Here is a 26,066-nt window from a genome sequence, read left to right as displayed (position 1 = left end):
AATACACTTGACATGGAATTTATCTTAACCTATTTATTATGACTTTTTTTCCTTTTTGTAGGTAAATATTGGTGATGATCTGGAAAGTGATCGCTTTTTGATCACTGTTGAAGCTGAAGGTGCAAGCAGCAATACTTCTGAGAACAATACAGAAAGTAAAGATGTACCCCTGTTCAAGAGATACGGTCTAAAGTCTGCTGGCCTGCGTCCTCCAGTTGGTTTGAAGAGGAAATTTACAGTAGGTGAAATTAGGAGTTTAGTATCATTATTCCCAGTCATTCTAACTTCCACCATTGCAATTCAATACACATTCACGTAATCTGTGATATAGTATATTGAAATGTGTAAAGGTACAAATTCCCAAATTGGTCTTCTTGCGTTGTATGGTGTGGTTTTATTTACGAAGAAAGAGCATGTGAATCATTTATTAAAGACAAATAATGTTACTGTAATTTTTGAAAAGGTTTGTAAAGCTGCTCCAGTTTGTAAATAAATGACCTTAAACTACTAAATCTATAGTATTATAAACCTCTGTCTTTGAAAGAATACAATGATTGTTCAAATGATTTCCTTTTCTGAATGGGCTTAATCATTATGTCAGTTTATGAGTATAAGGATTCAGAAATTGAAAGAAAAAAATTAAAGGGAGTATATTTTTAGTCTGCTTTATGGCAATAAAGGTTGTGTAATGTTTTACATGTGAGATGCCTTATTTTTCAGGGTTTTCAGTGTCCCCGTGAAATAACCAAGAAGCCATGTCCCGAGGTGGAAGAGTCAGGGAAGATATCTTCTCAGCAAGAACAAGGATGTCCATCTCTGTCTTCACCACTTTTTACTACATCGCCTCTCTTTGCCTCCACTTTCTCCAAGAAGGCAAACACAGCAAGAGCAGCACAGTGTCAAAGCTCAATTCAACCAGATGACTACTCCTATATGTGCGAAAATCAACATAGTGCGACCAGCAGAATCACACCAGTTAATGACAATACTTTCTCAACTAATTTTTCAAGCAATAGAAATCAAGCTAAAAGTGAAAATTTTACTGGCATAAATGTACTAGAAGATGGAAACAGAACTAAGCCAAGTTTACGAAGCACAGCACAAATTTTGGCTCTGTTAAAGTCACAGCCAAGTAAAGAAGGCACATTAACTAACTTAGCAGGTCAACATATTGACCAAGCACCAGCAAAATCTGACAGTGACCTTCTAGGATCCACATTTGCAGGTGGTGCAAGCAGTCTTAAATGTGAGAATATTTCCCTAGACCCATCAACTGTAAAGCCTCATTGTGTAAAAAGTCGATGGGATGTTTACTTAGATCCTCCTTCAGCCCCCAGCACTGTTTATGGTGATGATAATGACTCATTTGTGTTGTCACAAAGTCCAGATGACAGGTTTAAAAATAACAACAAATATTGCATTTTAAGCCATGGATTAGAACAGGAGAAAATGAAAGGAGGAAGTACATGGACCATGGACAAGTACATGGAAGGTGAAAACACACCTATGACTGAACATAAATTAAATGAATTAGAACATGTAGGTAACCCATCACAGAAACGACTTTCTAATGCAGAAGAAAACTGTGAACATAATTTGTGTGGATCAGGACTTGGTCTCACAGAACCCCCTACCCCAATGCTGTGTTCCTCTTTTCATAATCCAACTAAATTAGAATTGGATGATGTAGAGTCGGAGAATGAGAATGTAACATCTTTTGCAGAAGTTTCCTTTAATCTGATGGACAGTTTTGACTTGAATGAATTAGATGACGGGGGTTCAAATGGGACCCCTCCTCTTCCGCAAAACAGGATTGTATCAGCAAAGGAAGACATGGACAAGAATCAAGAATACACTATTGAAGAGGAGAAAGGTGGGCAAAAATATTCAAAAAACAAATTATTATTTAAATCTGATGCTGTCAAATCTTTGTTACCCATTGATGTCTCCAGCAAAATAGTAGAAAGTAACCCAGATCGACTCTCTGTTTTAAATAAACTGCCTGAAAGTAAAGTGTGTGATCAATACAAAGAGGGAATTACAAACAGAGGAGAAAAGCTTTTGATTTTAGGTGAATCCACAAACTTGTCATTTTCATTCAGTGATAAAGAAGAAGATATTCCTAGTGGACAGTTTGCACTAAAAATCAACTGATGCTTCACATCAGGAGGGATTATTGAATGATGATGACAGTTCCTTTAAAGGAATTAGTGGCAATTCTTTAACGCAGAATTCCCTTGAGGGGATCCTGTGTAATGAAGAGGACTCACCTGGTTATCCACATTCTGAAAGCACCATTTCTGTCTTAAGAGCTCTAACTAAACCTTGCAGTGCTCTTGAAAGCCTGAATGACTTAAAGCTGAAATCCTCCCTTACCCATAGGAAAAGAGACACTGAATCGGAGCCATGTTTTCCGAGTGGAGCACAGGAAGGTTAGAATTACATATACATTTCAAATAAAAAAGTCTGTTCTATATAAACTTTTCAGCTATGTGTTATTGGTTTCTGAATTGTCTACAGAAAGTAGATAGTCATATTTCGTAGGATTGTCGAGACAAAGTAGGTTGGCATAGTTAATCAATTTGAAAAAAACAACAAGTCTATCTAGCATAACCAGCTGAAAAAAGATTTATTACATCAATGTGAAATGGGTATATTCAGACTCACTATTGATCCAGATGAACACAAAACATAATATAAAGCATGATCCAGTTTTCTCCTGCAGAAAAAAAATACATATCTTAAACAAAAAGGCAATTGGATATTCCCTAAATCAATCTATGGTGTTGTTACTTACAGTGCCCTTCAAAAGTGTTCATCCCTCTCAGTGTTTGTCCTGGTTTGTCAAATTGAAACTGGAACTGAAATAGATTTTAGAGGGTTTGGGGCACTATTTGACGTACAAAGCAAGCTTCCATTGTAAAAATAAAGATTGTATTGTATGGAAGTCAGTATTCTAGAGTAATAATGTACAGTTTTATTTTGCTATGATGACATCTGTAAATTACTTGGAGTATGTCTCTGTTATCATAGTACATTTATCTTCTCGGATTTTGTCAACTCCCAAAGACCAAACTTCTTGAATTTGGATGGGTTTTGTTTGTGAACAGCAATCAAGTTGTGCCACTGATTTTTAATTGGATTGAGGTCTGGGCTTTGACTTGGCCAAGACATTTGAATGTTTGCCTTAACCACTCCAGTGTAGTAGTTTGTTTAGGATGATTGTCCTGCAGGAAGGCAAGTCTCAAATCTCTGGCAAACTGAAAGAGCTTTTCCTTAAGAATTGACCTGTAGTGTCATTAAACTTTCATTTAATCCTAAACAGTTTTCCTGTCATTGTCAATAAAAAAATCCCAACAGAATGATGATGGCATTACCATGCTTCACTGTTGAAATGGTGTTTTCAGGGTAATGTGAAGTATCGGGTTGGCACCAAACATGATTTCCCATGATGCCCAAAAAGATCAATTTTAATCTAATGTGACGAGAGAACTTTCTGTGTGTTTTGGAAGTTAACTCACGCTGCTGTGCAAACTCTATGGGCCTGATTTTTTTAAACCACTCCAAGGCTGGAGAGGATACACTTTCATCAGTGAAGCTGGGTGATCCAGCAAACCTGGAATTAATTTGCTATTTGTTACCCAATGTTTTCAATCCTGGACTGAATCAATTCCAGGTTGGTTGGATCACCCAGCTGTGAGGTATATTTATTTTTCTTGGTGTGGCAGATTTGAGGGCCTTTCAGAACTGATCTATTTCAGATTATTTACTGTAGGTATACAGACATCATGTGACAAATCATGTGACACTTTGATTGCACACCGGTGGACCCTAATCAACTTATGATATGACATCTGAAGTTACTTGGTTGGACCATTAGGTGTTTCATAGCAGATAGAATGAATACATAGGCACTCACAACTTTGGGATTTTTATATATGTGACTTCAACAAATAGGACTGTATTGTTTAGTCCATTACATAAAATCCCATACATTGTAATTCCAGGTTGTATTGCAATAAATCTGGACAAACGTGGAGGGGAATAATCATAAGGCACTTTATAAATGTTAATAGCTAGTTCTATTCTGTCGACTTAGGAATGTATCCCATTTTTCTTTACTGTTCTTTCCAATGTTGCTAGCATTAAGTGCATTTTTTCATAGGAACAATCAATTTTTTCCCTTTTGAGTTGTCAGTTTTACCATTTAATTTTTACGATTTAAATGGAATCCATATATGTCCCTGATCTGTGCTGACTATTCACCTAGGTTGGTCCTGCATACCTGCTGTTGCCATTTTTAAGGGGCACTTTTCTCTTGGTTACTTATATGATGGGAAATGTCACAGAACTTGTTGGGATAAACAAAGGTAGCTGGGTAAACCCTAAACTATAGAAAGAAAGTCCATAAGGAAGAAGGAGTTCTCACTGTTGGAGTTACAAAAACATTGGTGCTTGGAGGATCCACCTATAACTAAACTGAACTTTAAGATGCGTTGATGTTTAGGGAGTAAAATGGCAGCTTAATACAGCAAAGAGAATATAGGGGGAAATTTTTCCAAAGCTAATGGAAATAACCTATGTGACCAAGGTAATGAGAATTGGTGTCCCTCTTGCAAGGTTTTCCTTCCTGTTCCAGTGACAAATATACATTTTTTAATTTCCCTACTGCTTTGAAGACAATTATTACCGATACAGAAAAAGTGAATCCCCACAGTAGGGACACATACAGCAAAACAAACTCAGCAGGATTTTAATATTTTCTCCCTCCCTAAGACAAAATGATTTGACATTTAAAATGTACTAAGCTATTTTAGTTAAATCTGTGACTAAAAGTGAAGCTGGTTCCCATGGAATACTACCCATCATACTTCTTTGTATTGCTCTACTACATGATGTCGTGTGCTTTCATTGCAAAGCATATGTTAGTTGGCATTGGGAGGTTATTGCATTTTCCAGCACAGCAAGATAGTGCAAAGCGGCAATGGAGCAGACTAGCTATGAGATCACATTATTAAACACTCCTTCTGCTCACTAAAAAGTAGCATTGGGGAAAGATTTAAAACTAATATTATTTGAGACTAGAAGATTGCAGGTTCATAAACTCCCTTCTGCTCTCCAGAATGTAGCACTGTACAAAACATGAACATATCCCTTTTTAAGGTTATTTGTTATTTTCCAAACCTGCTACCCAGGGGTTACCAAAACAAACTCAATAATCATATGCTAAATGAAGGTAGCCTATTTGTTACGGATTATCCTGATACATTTGCACAATTTGCATGATTTGCTTTCAGTTTACTACAATTGCTAGCCTGAGAATAAATGCTGTTTTGTCTTTGCCTGTAAAATGATCCCTATTTACACTGCAGATTGTATCCAATCACACTTTAGTGGTGTTCAGAAATTCCTTAATTTGCAGAGGGATTAGGAACACATTAAACAAATTTTTGCCAGTTTAGTTTAGCAACCTTCATTATTATTATTAATATTAAATTAATTTATATTTATACAGCGCCAACATATTAGCACCATGGTTTTGTCATTATTTCTTATGTAAGCAAACATAGGAGTAAATTCATAAAGTGGTAAATACCAAAAACAACATTTTGGTATTTTAAAGGTACATAAAAATGATTTTATTAAAAGAATTACATATACATTTTATTGTTAAACCACACAACATTTTTATACAATTTTTTTAAAAGCATAAAAACAACACCTCCATATTCTTTTGAGGATTGGCCACTAGGTGGCAGAACAAGGCATTGAAACGATATGTAGAATGATTTGAAAAGTTTAAGTGAACTTTTACAATAGATTTTACAGTAATTTATAAATATACCGCATGTTTTCTTGCTTCTAAAAAATATTATAGAACAACCTCTACTGATAAGGATAATAAACATGTTTAAACCAAGTTATAAGTTGCAAAAGCAGTGCTGTACTTGGTGGCAAATGGAGAGCAGAAGGTATTTAGGTTAAAAAAAGGAAAAATCTTTCAAAACTAGAGAACATATAACAGCTGAGAAGGGCTTCTACTTTAAACACATATCTAAATATTAATGTATCATCCAGTCTTTCTGTTAACTGAGACCCTATGCTATTTAATATTAAACTGTTAATTTTTATTTTTGCAATGCATAAGTATTTCATCTTCATTTTTTCTCTCTCATGAAGAAACTACTGACTCTTACTACCTTCAGAACACTACACTTGGTCATGTGATAACTACTTAAGGGAACAATACAAGTTTGAAAGACCCAGTCATTAGCTCACCAAAAGTAAAACTGAAGGCAGTGCTCGGTGTCTGCTTGTCCCACACTTTTGAGAGCACCGGATTCCTTTTCACCTACTGTGCTTTGCGGTTTCTGGAGTAATGACTTACTGGCCACCAGGTGCAACCAGTGGGGGACCAGGAGCCCTACACAACTAGAAGCTAGCAATCGGCATACCTGCTGCCTCAGCAGAGGTCATGTGTCCAAGTGCTTGCACCTTTACACCTGATCAGCACTGATAAGAGTTTGCAATAGCATTTTATCCAATAACTTTAAGTTCTTACTCCTTTCTTCAAGTACTTATATCAACAAGAACATGATCATTAGTTTGCTGTTTTTCAAAAACCTGGTTTATAAGTTAATATTTTGATCAATATCTAAATCCTAAACTGTAGTCCGAAAGAAAGAAAATCTTTGTAACCTTAGCATCCCACTAATCATTAATTTTTGTTAGATTTTTTTTTTTTTACACTGTTTGGATTTCAGTGTATTTTCCAATCTGTGACACAGTTGCCAGTTTTGGAAATGTGATTATTTATGCTCTTAAATATGTTACAGTTATGACTTTTGTTTGTTTGTAAGTAATATTTATATTGTACATCTTCAGCTCTTTGCAGGACATGCCCATTGGCAATACAGCTGTCAGTGTGTGAGGATGTGACAACAGTTCCTTCTTCCACAGAACCAATGCTGTCCACCTTTTCACCAGTGCATGAAGATGATGATCCACAGACATTATTTGTTGCTCAGTCCAACTCCCCACCAATGGTAACAGCCTTCTTTAATTCTAACTACTGTAATGTAGGTTTTATTGTTTTTTTTTTGTTTTTGTTCGGGACTAAACAAGTTATGTAAATATTTCTTGTTAGTTGATAATATGGAACTACAAGGACAAGTGTCACTTCTTGTGACATAAAAACATACATTTGGTCTTGAAAATGTATATTAGTTTGTAATGGTTTATGGTTAAATGTTATAAAATTTAAAGCTGGATTGTTATGTTGTGGTAATGGTATTGGGTACCGTGAGATGAATACAAGCTGTTCTTTACAATGACACTACTTATTTTCTGTTTTTAGATACCACCTGCATGTCAGGAGGAGCAAACTGTGCTAACACCAGCCATGGTAAATACCTATTTACTGTGTATTTCCTATTTACAGATGCCAGTCCACCCAAAACTCATATTGTACAATTGTCGATTTGTTTGATAACTAATTTCTTACATCTCGCAGAGACTTTATTAAGATAATAATGGTAGAGTACTTAAAATATACAAAATAAGCATTTTCTGTTCACACATTTTCTAAATACTTCAGCATAGTGTTTCTGCGTGAAAATGCACACAACACACTGAGCAGTATTTCTATGTGTCATACCTGTTTATCTGTGTCAATCTTTTTATATTACTTAGTATTGGAGAGAAACAAAATACAAAATAGTTGAAGCCAATTGGTGGCACTAGACAGCTTAAAGCTCATGAGCCTTTGCTCATTAAGTGCATAAGAAAAGTATTCAAACTTGGTGATTGCACCCGTTTATTATTATTTCCTGACATGTTTCACCCACATATAGGCTTCCCCAGGGGTAATATAGTGCTTGCTAAGCAAGACTGGATAAAAATAACATAACCTTTTAGCCGTACAGAAATTAGAGTGTTGGAGGTTGGCATGACGCATATATGCATTGTATCATAAATGTGACTCCTACTGTTTTTATTATTACATATTTTTATTTTACTTGTCTTGGATACTATAACAGTGAAATCTCCATGCCATATTTATGCTTTTATTTAGGAACAATAAAGGATATATTCATTAACATATCATGTTCATAAACAAAAAGCACAAATAAACATATCATGGTATGAACAAAAGGCACAAATACCACATGTTTGAATTTATTTGGTGTTTGTGTAAAAGGGTATATTTAACCTTTATTTTGTGGATGAATGTATAATTTGTTTGACCGATTTATATGTATATAAAAGATATTTACTAGAGATGGGTGACTGGAGTGAGGAATGATTATTAGGTATATAGAACCTCACTGCCCTGTATTATTTAATGTTCATGCCATGTACCCTTATCAGATATATTATCCAGTGGAGTTTGAAGGTCACAGAGTGAAAGGAGCAGCATCTAGTGCAGTCATAATTAGGCCTGAAACACCAGTGCTAGATTGGAGCTGCTCTCCAGAGAAAAGCCCATGTGGAAGTCTGGCCTTTGATACAAGCAATCATTTTCTATCCCCATCCGCTCATGTTGTCAGTCCTTTATTGCAGGTAATGGAGGTGCCTTTTGTGAGTCTTGGTTACAATATATTTCATTTTATTTTCTTAAACATAGTTTTTCTTTTGTTTTAACCAATGTCTGCCCAGCCTTATTTTTTTATCAACATGCAGTAAAACTCTTGATTTACAGAATTCTGCTATTTTTGCATTGGATGAGACTTTCTCCGATTACAGTGGTTCTTCCCAGCCTGCTTTTGTTCACACGGTGACAAGTCATGAAAGCAATTCTTGTAAGTAAATGTAAAGGGAAAAATTTGTATGATAGTACTTTGTGATAAACAGTAATAATTTGTTACCACCAGGTGGCGATATCTTCCTTCATAACATTTGAGCTACAAACAAATGTAATGTCCTTCCTAAAATATATCTCCCAAGTAAACTAATTATCAGTTCCATAGATCTGTAGATTTAGGCATTTTAACTCTTGTGTATATGTCATATAGGCTGTTTTGGGTATTGTAATTACTGACATGTTATTTTATAACATCATAGGATCTGTTTTTTTTTTATCTGTTTTATGTTTTCTTGCCCTCCAGTGACTTGCTGCAGCTTCTAATGTCCACTGTGTTTTTTTGCTTCAAAGCTGCAGAACGACATACTTTAAAGCTGCACTCAAAAACATACAATTTGTATGTTATCAGTTGTTGAAAAGTTTTAGGAGTTGGTCGTGTCATCAGATGTGTACAGTCTTTGACTTGGAGTGTCATCATACACAGCTGGGTGTATTTTCAAATTAGTTTACCTACAGAAGAATTTTCAATTAGTCTGGTTTATTCATTAAATAATAATGCGTTGGACCTAGGTTATTGAAGCTCTCCAAGACTAGAAGATAGTCTGTCATGGGGGAACCTAGGTTATCCAGCAAACCTGGAATGGATCTGGTTCCGGATTTGAAAAAATTCCCTACTATGCGCAAACTATTTAAAAAAAAAAACCCAATCTAAGAATGCTGGATCACCCAGGTTTTCCAATGATAGCCTATATCCTCCAATCTTGGAGAGCCTTAATAAATCAAGCCTATTGTATTCAACCATACAAGTACAAAATGGATTCTGACTTATTTCTCTGTACTGGTTTTTAAAGCTGAACTCCAGCAAACCGCTAAATACACAGATTAAATACATACTCTGATCAGCCAAAGCAATAAAACCGCTGATTGGTGAAGAGAATAACATTGATTACATTTTTACAGTGGCATATATCAGAAAGTGAACAGTCAATACCTAAAGTTTATACGTTAAAAGCAAGATTTACACAACTTTGCCAAACAGCATTGCCCTCTCCAGCAGTAATTAATGTGGATTTTGTCCATTTCCTGGCTTGTGACTGGGCAGTGAAAAGAGAATGAAGAGCTGATCCCTGTGAATTTGCTCTTTGCTCCAATCAGTTTTGGCTCTCTGAGCTACCCTTCCATCTAATATTCTGAGCTGTGCTGCACAGGGACAAGAGGCTGATAACAATTCAACAAATAACATTCAATACCACAACAATGAATGCAAGGCTGCATTCCCTAATCTGTAAGTCTAACTGCTAAATAAATTAAAGCAACCACAATGGCCCTGATTTATTAAAGCTCTCCAAGGCTTGAGAGGATACACATTCATCAGTGAACCTGGGTGATCTAGCAAATCTGGAATGAATTTCTTGAAAGTAATTTGCTATTTGCTTGCAAATGTTTTGAATCCTGGACCAGGATTTGTCATCACCCAGCTTCACTGAATAAAGTGTATCCTCTCCAACCTAGGAGAGCTTTCATAAATCAGGCCTACTATTTGAGCACAGTTTTCTCCTTTTCTCCAATTGAGAGTAGATACTGGCCATACTACCAAACAATAACTATTATTAAAAATTACCACCGTCATCATCAGATGTTTGCCATATCCAATATATTATTGTGTTTGAACATCTAAAGTTGAACACCACTAAAACTAAAAAGGTGGGCAGGTTAAACCACTTTCAAAAAATGGTTTCTTGTAGTAAACTGTGTTTACCAAAGGTCTGCAAGGTATTACTAGTAAGGAATATAGGACAGGACTAAAGACAAAAATCCTTATACATTTTAGATGTATAGATCACTTTGTTTTTCATAAAATAATGAAATAATTATTTTACCATCAGTTTCCCCAGCGCAGCATCCTCTTCCACGATGGACTTTGGGAAGTCAAGGTTCAGAATGTGACTGGGAGTTTTCACAATGGACAAAATCTAAGGTCAGTGAATGCTCCTATCAGTTGTATTTGTGATTGAGGATCTGTAATGTAACTGAATGTTAAAAAAATTCCAGAATTCACTTTCTAAATACCTTGTGCCCTTGTCAATAATTGCATAACCAGTCCTAGCTTTAAGTACTTACCCTAGGGGCCAGCGCTTGCTCCTTGGAGGAAAAAAAGCTTCATCATTCATTCTGGGTGGTTGGTTAGGGTTAATGGTAAACGTTTATTGGCAATTCAAATGTCCATCTGAACAGGCTAAGTGTGCAGCTACAGAACAAGACCTTGGTATAAGTGCACATTGAATGTTATTTATCTTTTGTGGTAAATGATTTCAGGTTGAAACACCGACACAAGAAAAGTCAGATGACCTAAAACGTCCATTTTTTCTGAGACCAAGACAAAGTTTTTCTGTGGACAGCCCAGGAACACAGTTAAAGAATGGTACATCTGTTCTTAAGCAGCACAGTAAGAAAACAGTCAAACAGCTTCTCTTGTGTCAGTAGAGTATTTATGTGACTGTCAGAGATATTTTCCTGTGGGAGATGGAGGTCTATCCCTGGGAAAGTGTTGTACTTTTGGATGGTTTTGAAATTTATATTCTGTGGTATCTATACTTACACTGTATTCAGTTTTTATAGAGTGGGAAGGGTTGGACCCTTGTTGGATGGATTTTCTGTACTTTAACCTTGTGTAGTCCAGCCTGTTTTTACTCAATACTTTACAAATGACTACATCTTACTTTTATTGCAGAACTGCTGCTAATATAAAAATTGTTATAAGGCATGATATGGAAGGTTTTATTGCAATGTCTATATGGCAGCTTATCAGTTTATATGTGACTTTAGTTCAGAAAAAAACCTTTTAAATTGCTTAACTAAAAAATTAACCTTTGCCAATGTCAAAAATTTGAAGGGTGTGCAATATTATACACTCCACACATGTTGCTTCATTGTCAATAATATATTAATCTACATTTAATATATATTTTAGCCCTTCTTTTATACATTTAATATATTTAGGAGAAGCAGGAGGAAAGACCACAAAATTATCTAATTACTAATTTATCTCCACCAGATTTTTTGAACACCACAAGGGTATCCAAAGTACAGACCAGGATTCATAAGCAATTGCCAATGATCACCCAACCAGAATTTGTTACTTCCAGCTTAAATCCTTTGGAGGATGAATATGATGTTCTGGAAATTCAGAAGGAAAACAGCCTCTTATTAAAGACTCACTCGTACAGATCTAATGAAACACATTCCACCATTGTAGCTGACAAAAATGAAGGTGGAGATGATTATTTTAAATGGTTAGACACAGGTCCTACATCAATGGGACCGCCTAAAAATGTGCCTGTGTCATCAAGTAAACAGCCAAGCAAATGGTTAAAGTATCAGCATGTGTCTTCAGAAAGTTCAGAAAATATTATTGATGAAGAAAACACAGAATTTTGTGCACAAAGTGTCTTTAGACATCCAGAAAGAATAGAGGAGATCCAAATTGATGATACAGCTCCGAAACCTCAGGTTGGTGCATTAAAGCAAAGACCTTGCCAACAGAGTGATGTTGTTTCAAAGGTGGAGCTAATCACCAAAGTTCTTACTCCAGCTAATGGTTCTCTACCTCGTATGGCGAGGAGGAACTTGTATTCCCGTGACACAGAAGATAAACAGGTCTGTATAAGAGATTGTTTTTTTTTTTTAAGCTTAGTCTTTAGTGAAAAACAAAATTAGGCTTGACAAATATCAAGCACCGATTAATTTACAATATACTGTAGATGTTTTTCTTTATTATGGTTGTAGTTCTTGGTATCTGTTTTTATCTGTACTAGCAAATGAGTGCCTATTCCATAACAGGTAAAGTGGGGTGCATTACAAACTTGTCCTAATGAGTAGTATAGGACTCATAGGTTTTGACGGCAAGCAGATGCAGGAGAGGGAAAGGTATGACAGTGGCCAGTATGTTGATATTATGGCGGGCAGAATGTTTAGGAAAGAAGTATAGAGATTACTTACTATAACTATATAAAGAAAATCCCTATGAGTATGACAGTGGATATTTTATGAAGGAGAGAATCTCGTAGGGTGACTGCATATAAAGTGAGAGGAATGCAAAGGGTAATTGTAGGGGGGGAGGGGGGACTTGAAATAGTGGGATGACAGGATGAAATAGTGTATTATTTTATTACATTTTTATTAGACCCTTTTTATCTTAGTATCTTAGTTGGTTTGGAGCACTGGTACACTAAAGCTTAGCATTCTAAGTACAATGCTCAGCATGTACTAGACTCACCATTGGAGCTTTGGATCTTTCCTGTTGGTCATCCTATTTCCCTTACGTAAAAGTTAACTTGAATAACTGCTACCTGTTTTATGTTCCAATTCTAATGAAGTCTTTTTGTACATTTTAGAACATTTTAAAAAGCATATATTTTAGGCTTTTTTGTATCTTCGTAATGTAATTTTAGATCCCACTATCCTGTGATCTTACATTTCCACCTGAACACATTGTGCTATCTGCATCAATTCCTAAAAGAAAAGTAAATATCCCAGCTGTATTCCAGTCCTCGGCCCATTATAAGCAAGTCTTCAATGCATCTCTTGCAGGTAATTTTTTTTTTCAATGCAGTGTTAAACCTTACGGTTAAATAAAGACAAGTCTATACCATTCATTCAAAAGAAAATAAAATTATAATTAGGTACACATATTCTAAAAGCCTACATATTCTTGAAACCTATACGCACATGAACTTCATCCCTGCTCAATTCTTTAGTTATAATAACTACATCATTAAATTATTTTTTTTATTCAATGTAAGTGTCTGCAATTGATGGACCTGCTGCAGTTTTTGTCAACCCAAAATACTATAACACAGCACACAGATGGTTCAGTACATTGTAGAGACCCCAAACTAACCTGCTCTTATTCTTTTAATTGGGCAAAAGTTTTAAACTAGAAGCAGGAATTATAGCTAATTTACAAAGCTAATTCTGTGCGTTTTCCTAATACCATAGATTGGAATCATAGGCCAAAAACTGGCATTGGAATTATGTTAAGATGAGTGTGTTTCATAAATTACTGGATTGCATTTTCCTTTTGAAAAGTAATGAAAAAACTATCACACTGCTATTTTAAACCAGGACGTTTTTTTCATGCATAAAGTAATTTTCATTCACATTCTTTTTTTGTTTTAATGCTGCTACTAGAAACTAAAACAACATCATTTTTGAGCTAATTAAATGGGACTGTAAAAGGTTTGGAATGAAATATATCAAGTTGTGTCTATATTTTGCACCAGGACCCAGTGACTTTCAGTTTCTTCTTTTTATAAATATCCCATGGCAGTGAATGCAGATAAATAGGATTATCTGATTATCTCTACAGTAAGGTTGGCAGCACAAGTGCCAATTTCAGAAATGCAGCAAAGATTTGATAAAAAGAATAATTAGAATTATATATATGTTACTGTTTGCAGAACTTGATGAAAATGATTGAAATTGATCATAAAACATTTATTTTGCTGATTTATAATGTGTAGGGTATATGGTTGCTAAGAAGTAAAGGTCTCTATAGCATGCCTTTGGCAAAAACAATTTACAATATTGTGGCTCTCATTGTAAAAGGATTTACATGGATCTCCAAATAGGATTAGGTGCTACTCATCTAAGTCACACAATTACAATGAATCTCAACTGTAGGCTAGTACTGACTATGTTTTTCTTGAGCTTTCATCTGTACTTAAACAATATAATTTATTTACAGTAAATACGGTAATCTGTCTTAATCGCATATTGAATAGTGGATTGCTTTTAGAATGGTAGATTTTAATTTTAGCCCATATGGAAACAGCACATGCACTGTCATAACATGTCGGTGTGGCAAGCCTATACGTACATTCAAACTGTGAAACATATTTTTGTTTTTGCACATTATTTCTACCAATACAAATAATTTACAGGTAGTCCCCAACTTAAGGACACCCAACATATGAACTACGCAGTTTGCATGACTTGCAGAAGTCTTTTGCTGTTCTGCAACATCTGGTAACTCTTTAATGACCAAGACAAACTCTGCAGTTGTTTCTTTTGCATATCAAAGCACAGCTTGCTCCAGAAGGTAATGATTGTCTAGGCTCCATAAAGTTTTTGCTTTGTTTGTAATTAACTCACAGTGAGGATTTTATACAGTAACTGACACCACACTTCCTAATAATATGTTAATTCCTGTCCTAATTGCATTTATTAAAATAATGTACCTGTTCAGACTTACATACAAATTCAACCTAAGAACAAACCTACAGGCCCTATCTTGTATGTAACCCGGGGACTACCTGTAGTGAAAGAGGAAGGCAGGATCCAAAGACCAAAAGGTTTTTGGTGCCTGTTGTGTACCAAGTTCAAAAGCTAAAGTTTTAACTTATACACACAATTTGTATTCCTTGTCAGACTGCTCAACCAAGGGTTTCAGTCAGACGTTGTCCCTGTTGGGGTATTTACACGTGTTTGTGTGTCTGACACCTGTCTATTTGAAAGGAAGTGCATATTGTCTCTTACTCTTTAACATCTATGAAATTGAAAGTAAGGAAAGATCTTTTGGCATTTGTGAATTTGTGTTTAATGCTTTATGTTACTCTTCAAGGTTGGTTTGCACTTCAAAAAAATCCTATGCAGTCCTCCACCTGGGGCTGCTATCCACACTTGATTTTGTGATAAAAATGGCCTAGGTTCCTTTATCTTGTCTTTCCTCTGAGTATGGGGTAAAGATAGACATAATGGGCCTGATTTATTAAAGTTCCCCAAGGCTGGAGGGGATACACTTTCATCAGTGAAGATGGGTGATCCAGCAAACCTGGATTAGATTCCTTCAAAGTAATTTGCTAGCAAATATTTTGAATCCTGGAAAAGATCTATTCCATATTTGCTGGATTGCCCAGCTTCACTGATGAAAGTGTATTCTCTCCAGCTTTGGAGAGCCTAAATAAATCAGGCTCACTGTTTTCAGATGCTGCAGATGTGCCATTATTCAGAAACAGAGCAGGATATGGTGGTGTTAAAAAGCTTGGAATTACTTTACCTTTATTCAGAGGTTTTGGATTAGCTTTTCTATTTCAATCAAGTTTGTTAAAATTTTTATAACAAAAATACAACATTAAACATGGTTAAATAAACGTGAATGTGTACAACAAGAATATATAGCATACAAATATTGTACAAAACAGTACAAAGGAACTAGAGGTAATGTCCATGAGTAACAACATACAATCAGTTACAGAAAATGTCCAATGGGTCAAGAACTTTTACCCTATTCATAAAGGCGGAAGGGAAAATTTTATAACAAGCCATTCACGTAAAAATGTAAATTGTACCAGGTCTAAAGGAGGGGGGGACTAGGGGACACACACAAGTATATGGCCCTAAGGGAATAACAAGGAGGAGGGAGTATAGGGCAAGGTAGGGGAAAAAGAGGGGGATAGGGGAAAATGATGCATATAATATACAGGTGTCCAAATCATTGAGTGAATCAGATAAGTACATTAATTTAACAATCCTTGCAATATCAATCTCGCTATATCAATGCCAAGGGGTATATATCACTTTATGACAAAAAGGTCTGGAACTGAGGGGATTCCTTAAACCAAGCTGACCACATCAGTTTATATTTTTCATATTGATCTTCGTCCTTAGCTACCAACATATGCTGAATCTTCTCAAGTTCCACAAACCAACACTTCATGGAAGGAGTGTTAGTTTGTTTCCAAAACCTGGCAATAAACGCCCTGGCTGCTGTTAGAAAAATGGCATAGCACCCTTTTTTTGGCAGTTATAACCAAACCTGGAGGTTTATGTTTTTTAATAGAGCACACAAAGACAGGGGTAATGTAACATCTCCTGTGTTTGATGTGTGGAATCCGTAAATGTTTCTATGGCAGCTTACTCCACATTGCCACACCTTGGACTTTTGATGATAGGTCAACTTTTTAGGTAATTAATTTTGCTTATATTTTCATCTATACAGAATATTTAAATGTTATAATGTTTGAGCTGTCCCAGAGGCTACACAAAGCTTTCTCTAAAGTGGACATGTCCTTTTATACGTCATCGGTGGTTGATGAGAAGAACAGAAAGGATAATGTTTCTCCATTCTGCCTGCATCAGCAACCTGCTAAGCTAGTAATGGTCAGAAAAGAAGGCCCCAACAAGGTAACGTATTTACATGTATATTTGTGTATAATGTATATTTGTGGCCAATAATATAATAAAAAAAGTTTGTGACAAAAAATAATTATACATAAAAAATCTTTAATTTTCCAATGACTAGGGCAGATTCTTTTATACATGTGATGCACCCAAAGCTGATCAATGCAAGTACTTCAAATGGTTAGATGAAGTGAAAGGGACACTGCAAGCAAATGGAAAACCTGAGTCCAAACTTCTAATGAGGGATATGAACAGCCTGTCCAAGTTCATCAGATGTCAAAATATAAATCTGTATGAAGAAAGCCAGCTTATGGTTAGGTATGTACTATATATTTCTGCCATGTCTGTAAATATTGCACTGCTTTATATATGCATTTAACATATACTTTAAAATCTAAACACTGTTAATTTGTTTCTGTACTTTCTGCACAAAATATACTTTGTATTTAGAAATTACCATTATTCTTGTATTGTCTTTTGACAGGAAAATATCTGTATATCATAAACGTCACTTTGGCAAATTTGCCAAAGTTGTCAACACGGAGGCAGAATTTGGTGGTGAATCAAAAACAAAGCTTTATCTCAAGCTGAATAGGAAGGATAACTCGTCTGCATATAGTAAAGGTAATTAATTATAATGTCATATACATCTTGTATCATACGAATGAATCTCAATGCAAAGCCATCAGTGGTGGCCTAAATAGAGTCTTTTAAGAAGTGGAAGACCATGTGTGGGATGACAACACAAACAGACTGTTCAGTAATTACACATACATACATGTTACAGTAATAGTAATGTCGTTTGGAAACAGTTTGTCTTGCTACTCAGGCATCAGTGCCATTGTATTTCCAATCTATAGTTGTAATATAAAACTCTGCTATCCTTCTGAAGTTCATTAGATTGTACTGACACATATATGTATAATTAGTTATAGCAATGACTGCCAGATTATACTTATGTACGTTTCATTTTAAGATTGTTATTTCGAAAGTAGCCAGCATACTGGATGACCTGCTATGTACAGGGGACTCTTAGAGCAATGGGTCCATTTGTCTTGAGAATCCTTGTCGTTTTACAACTGAGCTGTAATATATAATGGTGCTATTTATAACAACCTACTTTATCACACTTTTCAGATGATGTCTGGGTTGTTTCAAAGACTCTGAACTTTGATCCAATGGATACTTTCATTGCTTGCAGCGTTTTCTTTGGACCCTCCGCTAACAATGACATAGAGATTTCTCCTTTGAGAGGATACTGTCCTTCTAACTGGCAAACAAATAGTAGGTGACTGCATTAACTACAAAAGTATACTTTTGTAACAAAAATAGTGATGACTTTTATGACATTAGTTTGTGAGTAGAGTGGTTTTGATAACAACTAATGTTGTTGTATGTGATCTTTCACCAGCTATAAACACACAACATACAAAATTAACTATGTTTTTATGAATAACAATTTGGTGTGGTAACTTTTACTGTTTTTTTAATTTTTAAAAACACAGATACTTGCTTCAGTTGTGATTCTATTAAATATTTTTTTTTTCAGTGATTGTCCATGCATTGCTGATCTGTAATGCAAGCACAGAATTGACTTGTATGAGAAATATTCAAGAACACTTCAACTCATCCACTTTACCTTTAATGCCTCATCTCCTCACTTTGTAAGTAAATGATACGCATGATAAAAGCAGAGCCCTAACATCGCATCTTAGTGTTATGTGGCTTGTCACTTGCAAGAAATTAGAGCTTCTGATGGTGTAATTGTTTTAATGTAACTCCTTTTTTTGCAAATTAGATTTGTTTTTCAGGATACCTTCAGAAGGGACAGGCGATATATATTCCTTCTGCAATAAAATAAACTTAACTGCTTGTTTGTAATTTTTTATCTAAGCTCACTTGTCCTCACTCCTGCATCTTCACCCTGGCCTCAGGTTCAGGATCTTTATTCAAAAACATAACTTATGTAAATGTTATTTTGTAGATAACCTACACCAGAAAGAATGCAGAGCTAGAATTGTTGGCCATTTTTTGCATACATCTTCCTTTGTACTCATACATTACTTAGCTGACTTTGATGATGCTCATTTGTCACAAAATGTAATAACGTAACGATATCTGTTGCTCTAGGCCCTCGGAATATGAAAAGCCTAATAGGATTTCAAGAGGAAAGTTCAAGCCACCCGCCATTACTACAAAGACTTCCAGCAAATGTGAGATTCCAGATCATAATTTTGTAACAAATTTAGCAAAGGATATGATTAAACAGTTCTGTCTTAATGAAGACCAAGCGACTGCTTTAATGCAAATAGCACTAATGATGTGTAGTTCTGATGGACCACAGAAACAACAAAACCCTCCTATTACTATTATCCATGGTAAGCTAAAAAAAAACCCTGGGAACCGAATATTTTCTTTTTGTGATTTATTTAGGGTGTGTGCTGCAAGACAGATCTATAAATGTTAAAGTAAAAGTTGCATGGCAACTGTAATCACTTTTATTCATTATTTAATCTGCACTTTTAAAAAGGAAAATGTGTTGTGATTAGTTGTCACAAGCAACATTCATATTTATAGTAAAAGGGCTATAGTGAAAGTCATAGATTTTGTTTATCTTTAAATAATTGCTAATGAAATTAAATAAATAAATTTACAAACTTCACTTTCTTTAGGGAAGACTTTATTATAATAAATTGTGGCCATAAAAGGATGTGCATGATCAGCAACAATACTCAGATGGGCTATGGTGTTTAATAGTTTGGGGCTGTTATTAATCCCTAATCAATCAGCCTCATGATGCATAATGACCACATGCTTGTCATGTTCACCTTCTTGGAATCATATCTATATTGTAGTTGGCTGGCATTATGTTCAGTAAATTTGGTAATTTTGTATTTTGCCCAACAAACACTACAATGAATCACTTTGTGATTTTCAGGAGTATTTGGTGCAGGAAAAAGCTATCTACTGGCTGTGGTGGTTTTGTTCTTAGTTCAGCTATTTGAAAACTTCAATTCACCAGAAGAACAGGGTTCATCTCATTGGAAACTACTTATTTCTTCATCTACAAATGTCGCAGTAGATCGAGTTCTTCTAGGGTATGTTTACTACACTACAATTGAGTTCTGCTTAATCCATTTACTTGTTATTGACCTAAAAAAAAGACTTACTGTTCAAAGAATCATTCTTGCTAACAATGTCACATGATTATGGGTAAGCTATTCAGGACAGGGTCCTCTCCTCCTTCTGTGTCACTTTCTATATCTGTCTGTCATTTGCAACTCCTAATTAATGTACAGTGCTGTGTAATATGCTGGCGCTATATAAATCCTGCATATTTTTATTAATATTATTAATAATGGTAATAATAATGTGTGTGTGTGTGTGTGTGTGGATATGTATGTATTGGTATATTGTGTCCTTCCCAATATGCATGACACAGTATCCTTTTGGGAGTTCTTTCCCAGCTATTGGTTCATACCCCTTGCTGTTTATCAATCATTGGTGGAGTCTTAATGAATTGGAAGCATCAGGGATGTTGTCATTAACATTTAAGAGATTACTGAGTTTTGTAAACAGTCCAACTCAATGTCCCAGATAAACCTCTTAGTTTTTTGTTGTAGTGTCTAATCCAGTTAAATTGTATATTTAAGAAGTGATAACAAAACAAACCTTAACCCTAAAATGCTGCAGGGAAAATGGCAGTGATGATTCACAAGATTCAGTCCATGTATGAGGGTAAGTGACAAGATAGAGGTGAAGTGCCAAGAAACTGTACACATTTCCTAACAAGGGGCACATATGCACCATGTTTGTGTAATAACTGTGATTTATAACCTTGTTAGAGCAGTTCTGGTCTACAGCATGTCACTGCTGATTTCCTTTGTCTGTATTTTATGAGTTCATTGCCTGCAGGCTCTAGTCAAGATGCCTCCCACACATCTGTTTTCTCATTCCATGCTCACCTATGTTTGGTGATGCTTCTCCAATATCTGTAAATACTGGCTAATTTGAGTAAACTACAGCAATAATACAGGATTAGGAAGATGTCTCAAGGCAGAAGTGTGCCCTTTATTTTAATAATTAACACTTCTGTTTAGAGGACACCAGAACATGTGTCTTGGTGCATCTGTTACAAGCAATTATGTCACTGGTTGTTTGGTTTTATAGAAAGAAAGGGTTATATTCAGACAGTAAACTATTTTATTGAATGTCCCCATTAGTTTTTTTATATGTATGTATATGTGTAGCCCACTAATTTATGAGTGTGAAAGTTGTAAGAAAAGTTGTAAGTGGTAAGAAAAGCGAGGTACTTCTCCTGACCCCACGGGGGGGCACACCGCCCAGAGCCGCGGACCATGTCCCCTAAATGGATTGCAGGCTTGGGGCGGTGGGCAAGGTGTGTCCAGAGACACAGGCTCAGACCTGCAATGGGAGAGTGGGCAGATTCTGGCATCATGACGTCACTCTGGGGTAAGTGTCTCCCCCTTTGAGTGACACATGGCTCCCCCCGCACGCCTGGTCCGGAGTCTATGAAATTAGTGGTCCGTGACAACCAAAAGGATGGCGACCACTGGTCCATGGGACTTGGATGTCTTGAAGATCTAGATTAACAATTTCCTCATGTATGTGGTTATTTACGGATTTCTTCAGTGACAGCTCCCACTTCTGGTCCTTCTTTGGATTCTTTTTCAGCTGTGGGCTCTCCTGATCCTTCCATTCATCAGGAGTTACTTACTATTTCTGTGGATTCCGAGCCTGGAATATTTACAGAAAGACAATAGTCTTCTGGGTCGGTCGGTCTTTAATCTCTGCACTTAATTCTTCCTTAAGTCAGTTGTTGGCTAGATTACCCCTAATTAACCCACCCCCAGCTCTCCCCCGGCAGTGGTGGGAATGCTACATAGGTTTTGACCCCTTCTGTTATAAATTCTGCTAATGCACCTTCCCCTCCGGCGGTGGAGGAAGTGTCCAGAAGCTGGAAGGCTCCCCAGTGTCATAGGAAGGAGGCAATGGTTTGTGAATTGTCGCCTTTAGCTTTCCAAATGCTTGCTTCGCAAAAGAATAAGATTTGGAAAGGGCAATTGGCTGAATTATTGTCCCTTATCCCATCCACTAGCGATTCCCATGTTCATATTGAGAAGAGGGACAACGATAATAAGGGTGAGGCTGATCGTCATTCGCGTCATATTGTGAAGTCTTTTCACAATTGGCTGCAGGCGTTTTGTATCTATGCCAGTGTAATGATTAGGAAGTTTCCAGAAAATAGGATGGTGGGTTATTCCAACATGTGGACATTATTCTGGAGGCATTTCCTGGTTTTTATAGGATGAGGCATTCCCTAAAAGCTGGTGTAATTCTAGTGTACAGTGGGGTGTAAAAGATGTGGGATTGTGGATCAATTTCTTCCTCAGAAGCCTCCTTCTTTTCGCCCTTTTTCAGGTGTCAGTTCCCTTGCTGCTAAAAACAAAAGGTATTTGCTTGCCCTTTAACGGGGGTGCATGTAAGTACAAACATGAGTGCGCTTTTTGTTCTGGACAATCTCCCGTGGCCAAATATTTAAAAAAATGTATAAATCTTCAGCTGGCGAAGGAGTTTTTTCTTAAGGGGCCACACTTAAAAGAAATTGAGGCTCGTAGAGTTGCAGGTCCTTTCACTTCCCGTCCTTTTTCAAGAACCAGGAGAATTTTTTCTAATACATCATCTTTACTTCCTTCCCAATTAATTTTGGTGACATTTGCGTGTTTTGAGGATGCCCTTTCAAAACTTAGGTCTTTAGGTCGGGGGGCTATTTTAGCTAAGGCAGACATTAGGTCTGCTTTTTGTCTGTTACCTATTCACCCATCTGCATTTTCCTATTTAGGTTTTTCTTTTAATTGATTTTTTTTTTTTTTTTATAAGGATCTTCTGATGGGTTGTTCGCTTTCTTGCCAGAATTTTGAGCTTTTTTTCTTTCTTTTTGGATTGGGTGGTGCGCTATGAGTGTCATTCAGAATATGTGGTCCATTATTTGAACAACTTTTTATTCTTAGGTCCTGGCTCTTCAAATCAGTGTCTTCATTTATATAACTCTTTTTCTGCTGTTTGTTACAGGGCAGGGGTCCCTTTGGCAGCTGAAAAATTGGTTCCTCCTACTACATGTTTGGATTTTTTCAAGAATTACTATTGACACTGTTGCTATGGGGTTTAGGTTCCCTGCGGCAAAGGTGCACAAACTGAAATTCTTGTTGAGGTTTTTAGTTGGGGAAAAAGAAAGTGACTCTTAAATGTATGAAATTGTTTTTAGGCCTCTTGGCTTTTGCGGCCAGAATTGTGCCCATGGGCAGAATTTTTCCAAATTGATTTTTCAATTTGCCATTTCTGGGTTGCATTCTCCTTTTTCCCATGTTAGGTTGACTACTGGTCTGAAAGAAGACTTGAATGTTTAGTTTCTATTTCTTGTGATTATAATGGTAGATCTGTTTGGCAAGAAAATGTTATTATTGGATCAGGAGTTTTGATTGTCCACAAATGCTGCGGGTTCGCTGGACAATGCCGCTGTTTGAGGCAACCACTGGTGTGTGGCTCCTTTGTGGTACCCTTCTTGGGTGACTAAGGGCTTAACTTCTAATCTGGTTCTTTTGGAACTTTTTCCCATCTTGGTGGTGGCAGATCTTTGTAAAAAAAGTTTCGCAAAAGGAGTAACTCCACGTCTTCTGTGGCTGTCCTATCCCCACCTTTGTTGTCTTGAAAAAATTTGAAAAACAGCTGAACCACCAGCTGCCCTGAAGTTTGAGTGCTCAGGGTTGTTTGTCTTATCGCCAATAGTGGTTTAAGTTTATTTAGGGCCCGAGCTGTGGTAGCTAGGCTCTCTTCGGTAGTATAATAAACCTAATTTGTTATATAAAACAGTAAATGCATTATTATTATTATATGGATAGCCAATAAAAAAGGCCATGGCCAATTGAAAATCTGAGTGTTTACTTATTCTTTATTGTTTAAGTTTAAAATGATATATCTATTATATTTATTATAGGATATAATAGTTTAAAGGTTATTTTTTAAGTTAAGTTCATTTAAATGCTGGCTATAATCCCAAGAAAAGCTCTATTATGGTTCTGTGTTGTTCCTACCGCCTCATATGTACAATATTTATATCAGGTCTGAAAAGGCTGTATCTGTATTACTCTTTGCCTTGGTTACATTTAAAGCTGCATTAGTGCTCAGATCCTACTTTTTTTTGGATTGCACATATGATACTAGTTTGAAGCTAACTTCTAATTATAAAGCAAATTGGTGCTTTCATACACATATCTATGATAAGTTGCCTTATCTGCCAAAGGACAATAATTTTTGTAAATTTGTCCAGTCATCTCCGACAAAAAGCATAGCCAGTTGTTACCACATTCTCTGTTTTAGTTTAGAAATATAGTGGTGCCACTTTACTGCCCGCAGACTGTTGGTTGTGCATTGAAGGGACAGCAAGTTACTGCTAGCTCCCCGGTCTGCCCTTCAAATACTGTCAGATGTCCCATGTGTGTACAGCAGACACTGATTAATTAGCTTTTAGTGCTGCTCCTTTCTCTTCCTCAGTGAGAGTTCCTGTGTGTATGTTTAGAGAAGTGGAGAACATAAAGCACTTATATCTCTGAAGTAAATAGGGGTGTCTGTTACAGAGGTGTGTGGTGGTTTTTCTTGGTTAAAGCACCTAAAAGCAAATAATTACAATTTCATGCATACTTTCATCTTTCCTTTTCTTTCTTCCCAAAACTGAAAAATTGATGGAGTTGCATGTTCTGTCTTCCTTCATGGTTACAGGTTTTACTGAACTTTATGGACTCTTATGCTGGTATTTTACTGGTTTAGCTTATCTTGCACCCAAGATCTCCTATGGTTCCTTGGTACATAACAAATGCTTTGTAATACCCTGATTCTCGTATAGTTTTTTTCTATGAATTGTTTATGGCTATCAATTATTTAATTATAGTTCGTTCATTCATGTTCTCTGTTAATATATTGGGCTGCATCCCACTCCAATAATTCTCTCTCTCCTAATAATAAATAGGGATTTAAAAAAAAGGATATGATTCACAGCAATCTATTATCAGTCAAATTACAGGGTAAAAAATGTGTTTTCTTTTTTGCAGCAGAGGTAGCTCATGTCCTATCTACTGTTACACAGATGCAGATATGTAATGCATTGAAGCAAGCAAATATAAACTTGTTCAGAGTGTATAAAGTGATGGTTTATGTACAACATTTTTTGGAACTTATGGAATAATATATTGTGTTTTAAACAGGTTGCTTGATCTGGGATTTCATCAGTTTATTCGAGTTGGAAGTATCAGGAAAATTGCAAAGCCCATTCTGCCCCACAGGTAATGTACATCTTTGGGTTGTTTTCAGTGATAAAATAGATATATGCACTATATTCCATCTGTAAAATAAACTACAGTCACATTTTTGTGTATCTTCACAAACACACACACACACAAATTTAAAGAAAATACTGTTCCCATGAAACATAGTATAGATGATCCCCCTGCGTTAATTTGTGCAGGAGACCGTTGAAAGTTTAAGGGAAATAATGCTGTAGAAATTTAAAAAAAATGTTACAGCATTATTACTTATACCTTTATATTACTTCAAAATACCGTACTACCTAATAACTGCCTTTCATGCATAATCTACAAATCTTTACATTTAATATAACTGTGTGGAAAAGTAAATAAGCAAACGTGTAAAAATTTCATAAAGAATTTACGTAAATGCAGCAAAATATGTGATATCTGAAAATACACAAGTATTTGAATTGTCAGTGGTACACATATATACCGATATAAGGATAAAGAAAAAACACATAGAGGTGTTTTTGGCGGTTTATGAGGCTAAATTTGTTAAGAAAGAAGCAAAGTACACAATTGTAATAGGTGTACTGGTACCTCAACTTCAGCAGGTCATTCGAGACCAATTGTTTAAAACATCCCCCTCCTTGCTGATTAGACATACAGACAAATGTATGTGCTAAGCCCTATTGTGTTTTATAGTACATTCAACAAATATATAACCATTCTATGAGTTTTGTTAGATAATATGTCCCATA

At 36.0% G+C, this 26,066-nt stretch overlaps 1 protein-coding gene across 1 annotated transcript in view; it reads left to right on the top strand.

Moving 5' to 3' along the window:
• ZGRF1 (zinc finger GRF-type containing 1) overlaps positions 1–26,066 on the top strand; it is a 41,136-nt gene that overhangs the window by 4,354 nt on the left and 10,716 nt on the right. The window contains exons 5-21 of the mRNA XM_072405721.1: positions 62–238; positions 721–1,873; positions 6,886–7,046; positions 7,358–7,405; positions 8,702–8,801; positions 10,690–10,781; positions 11,120–11,249; positions 11,859–12,460; positions 13,255–13,393; positions 16,803–16,987; positions 17,106–17,302; positions 17,469–17,608; positions 18,122–18,268; positions 18,534–18,648; positions 19,115–19,362; positions 19,923–20,082; positions 25,264–25,341. Of these exons, the coding sequence (XP_072261822.1) occupies positions 62–238; positions 721–1,873; positions 6,886–7,046; positions 7,358–7,405; positions 8,702–8,801; positions 10,690–10,781; positions 11,120–11,249; positions 11,859–12,460; positions 13,255–13,393; positions 16,803–16,987; positions 17,106–17,302; positions 17,469–17,608; positions 18,122–18,268; positions 18,534–18,648; positions 19,115–19,362; positions 19,923–20,082; positions 25,264–25,341 (3,872 nt within the window). The remainder of the gene's footprint in view (positions 1–61; positions 239–720; positions 1,874–6,885; positions 7,047–7,357; positions 7,406–8,701; positions 8,802–10,689; positions 10,782–11,119; positions 11,250–11,858; positions 12,461–13,254; positions 13,394–16,802; positions 16,988–17,105; positions 17,303–17,468; positions 17,609–18,121; positions 18,269–18,533; positions 18,649–19,114; positions 19,363–19,922; positions 20,083–25,263; positions 25,342–26,066) is intronic.

Source organism: Pyxicephalus adspersus, chromosome 3, assembly GCF_032062135.1.
Source record: "Pyxicephalus adspersus chromosome 3, UCB_Pads_2.0, whole genome shotgun sequence".
In the NCBI taxonomy this organism is placed as follows: Eukaryota; Metazoa; Chordata; class Amphibia; order Anura; family Pyxicephalidae; genus Pyxicephalus; species Pyxicephalus adspersus.
Note: the sequence above shows the minus strand (reverse complement) of the source record. Positions and strands in the feature narration are given on the sequence as shown.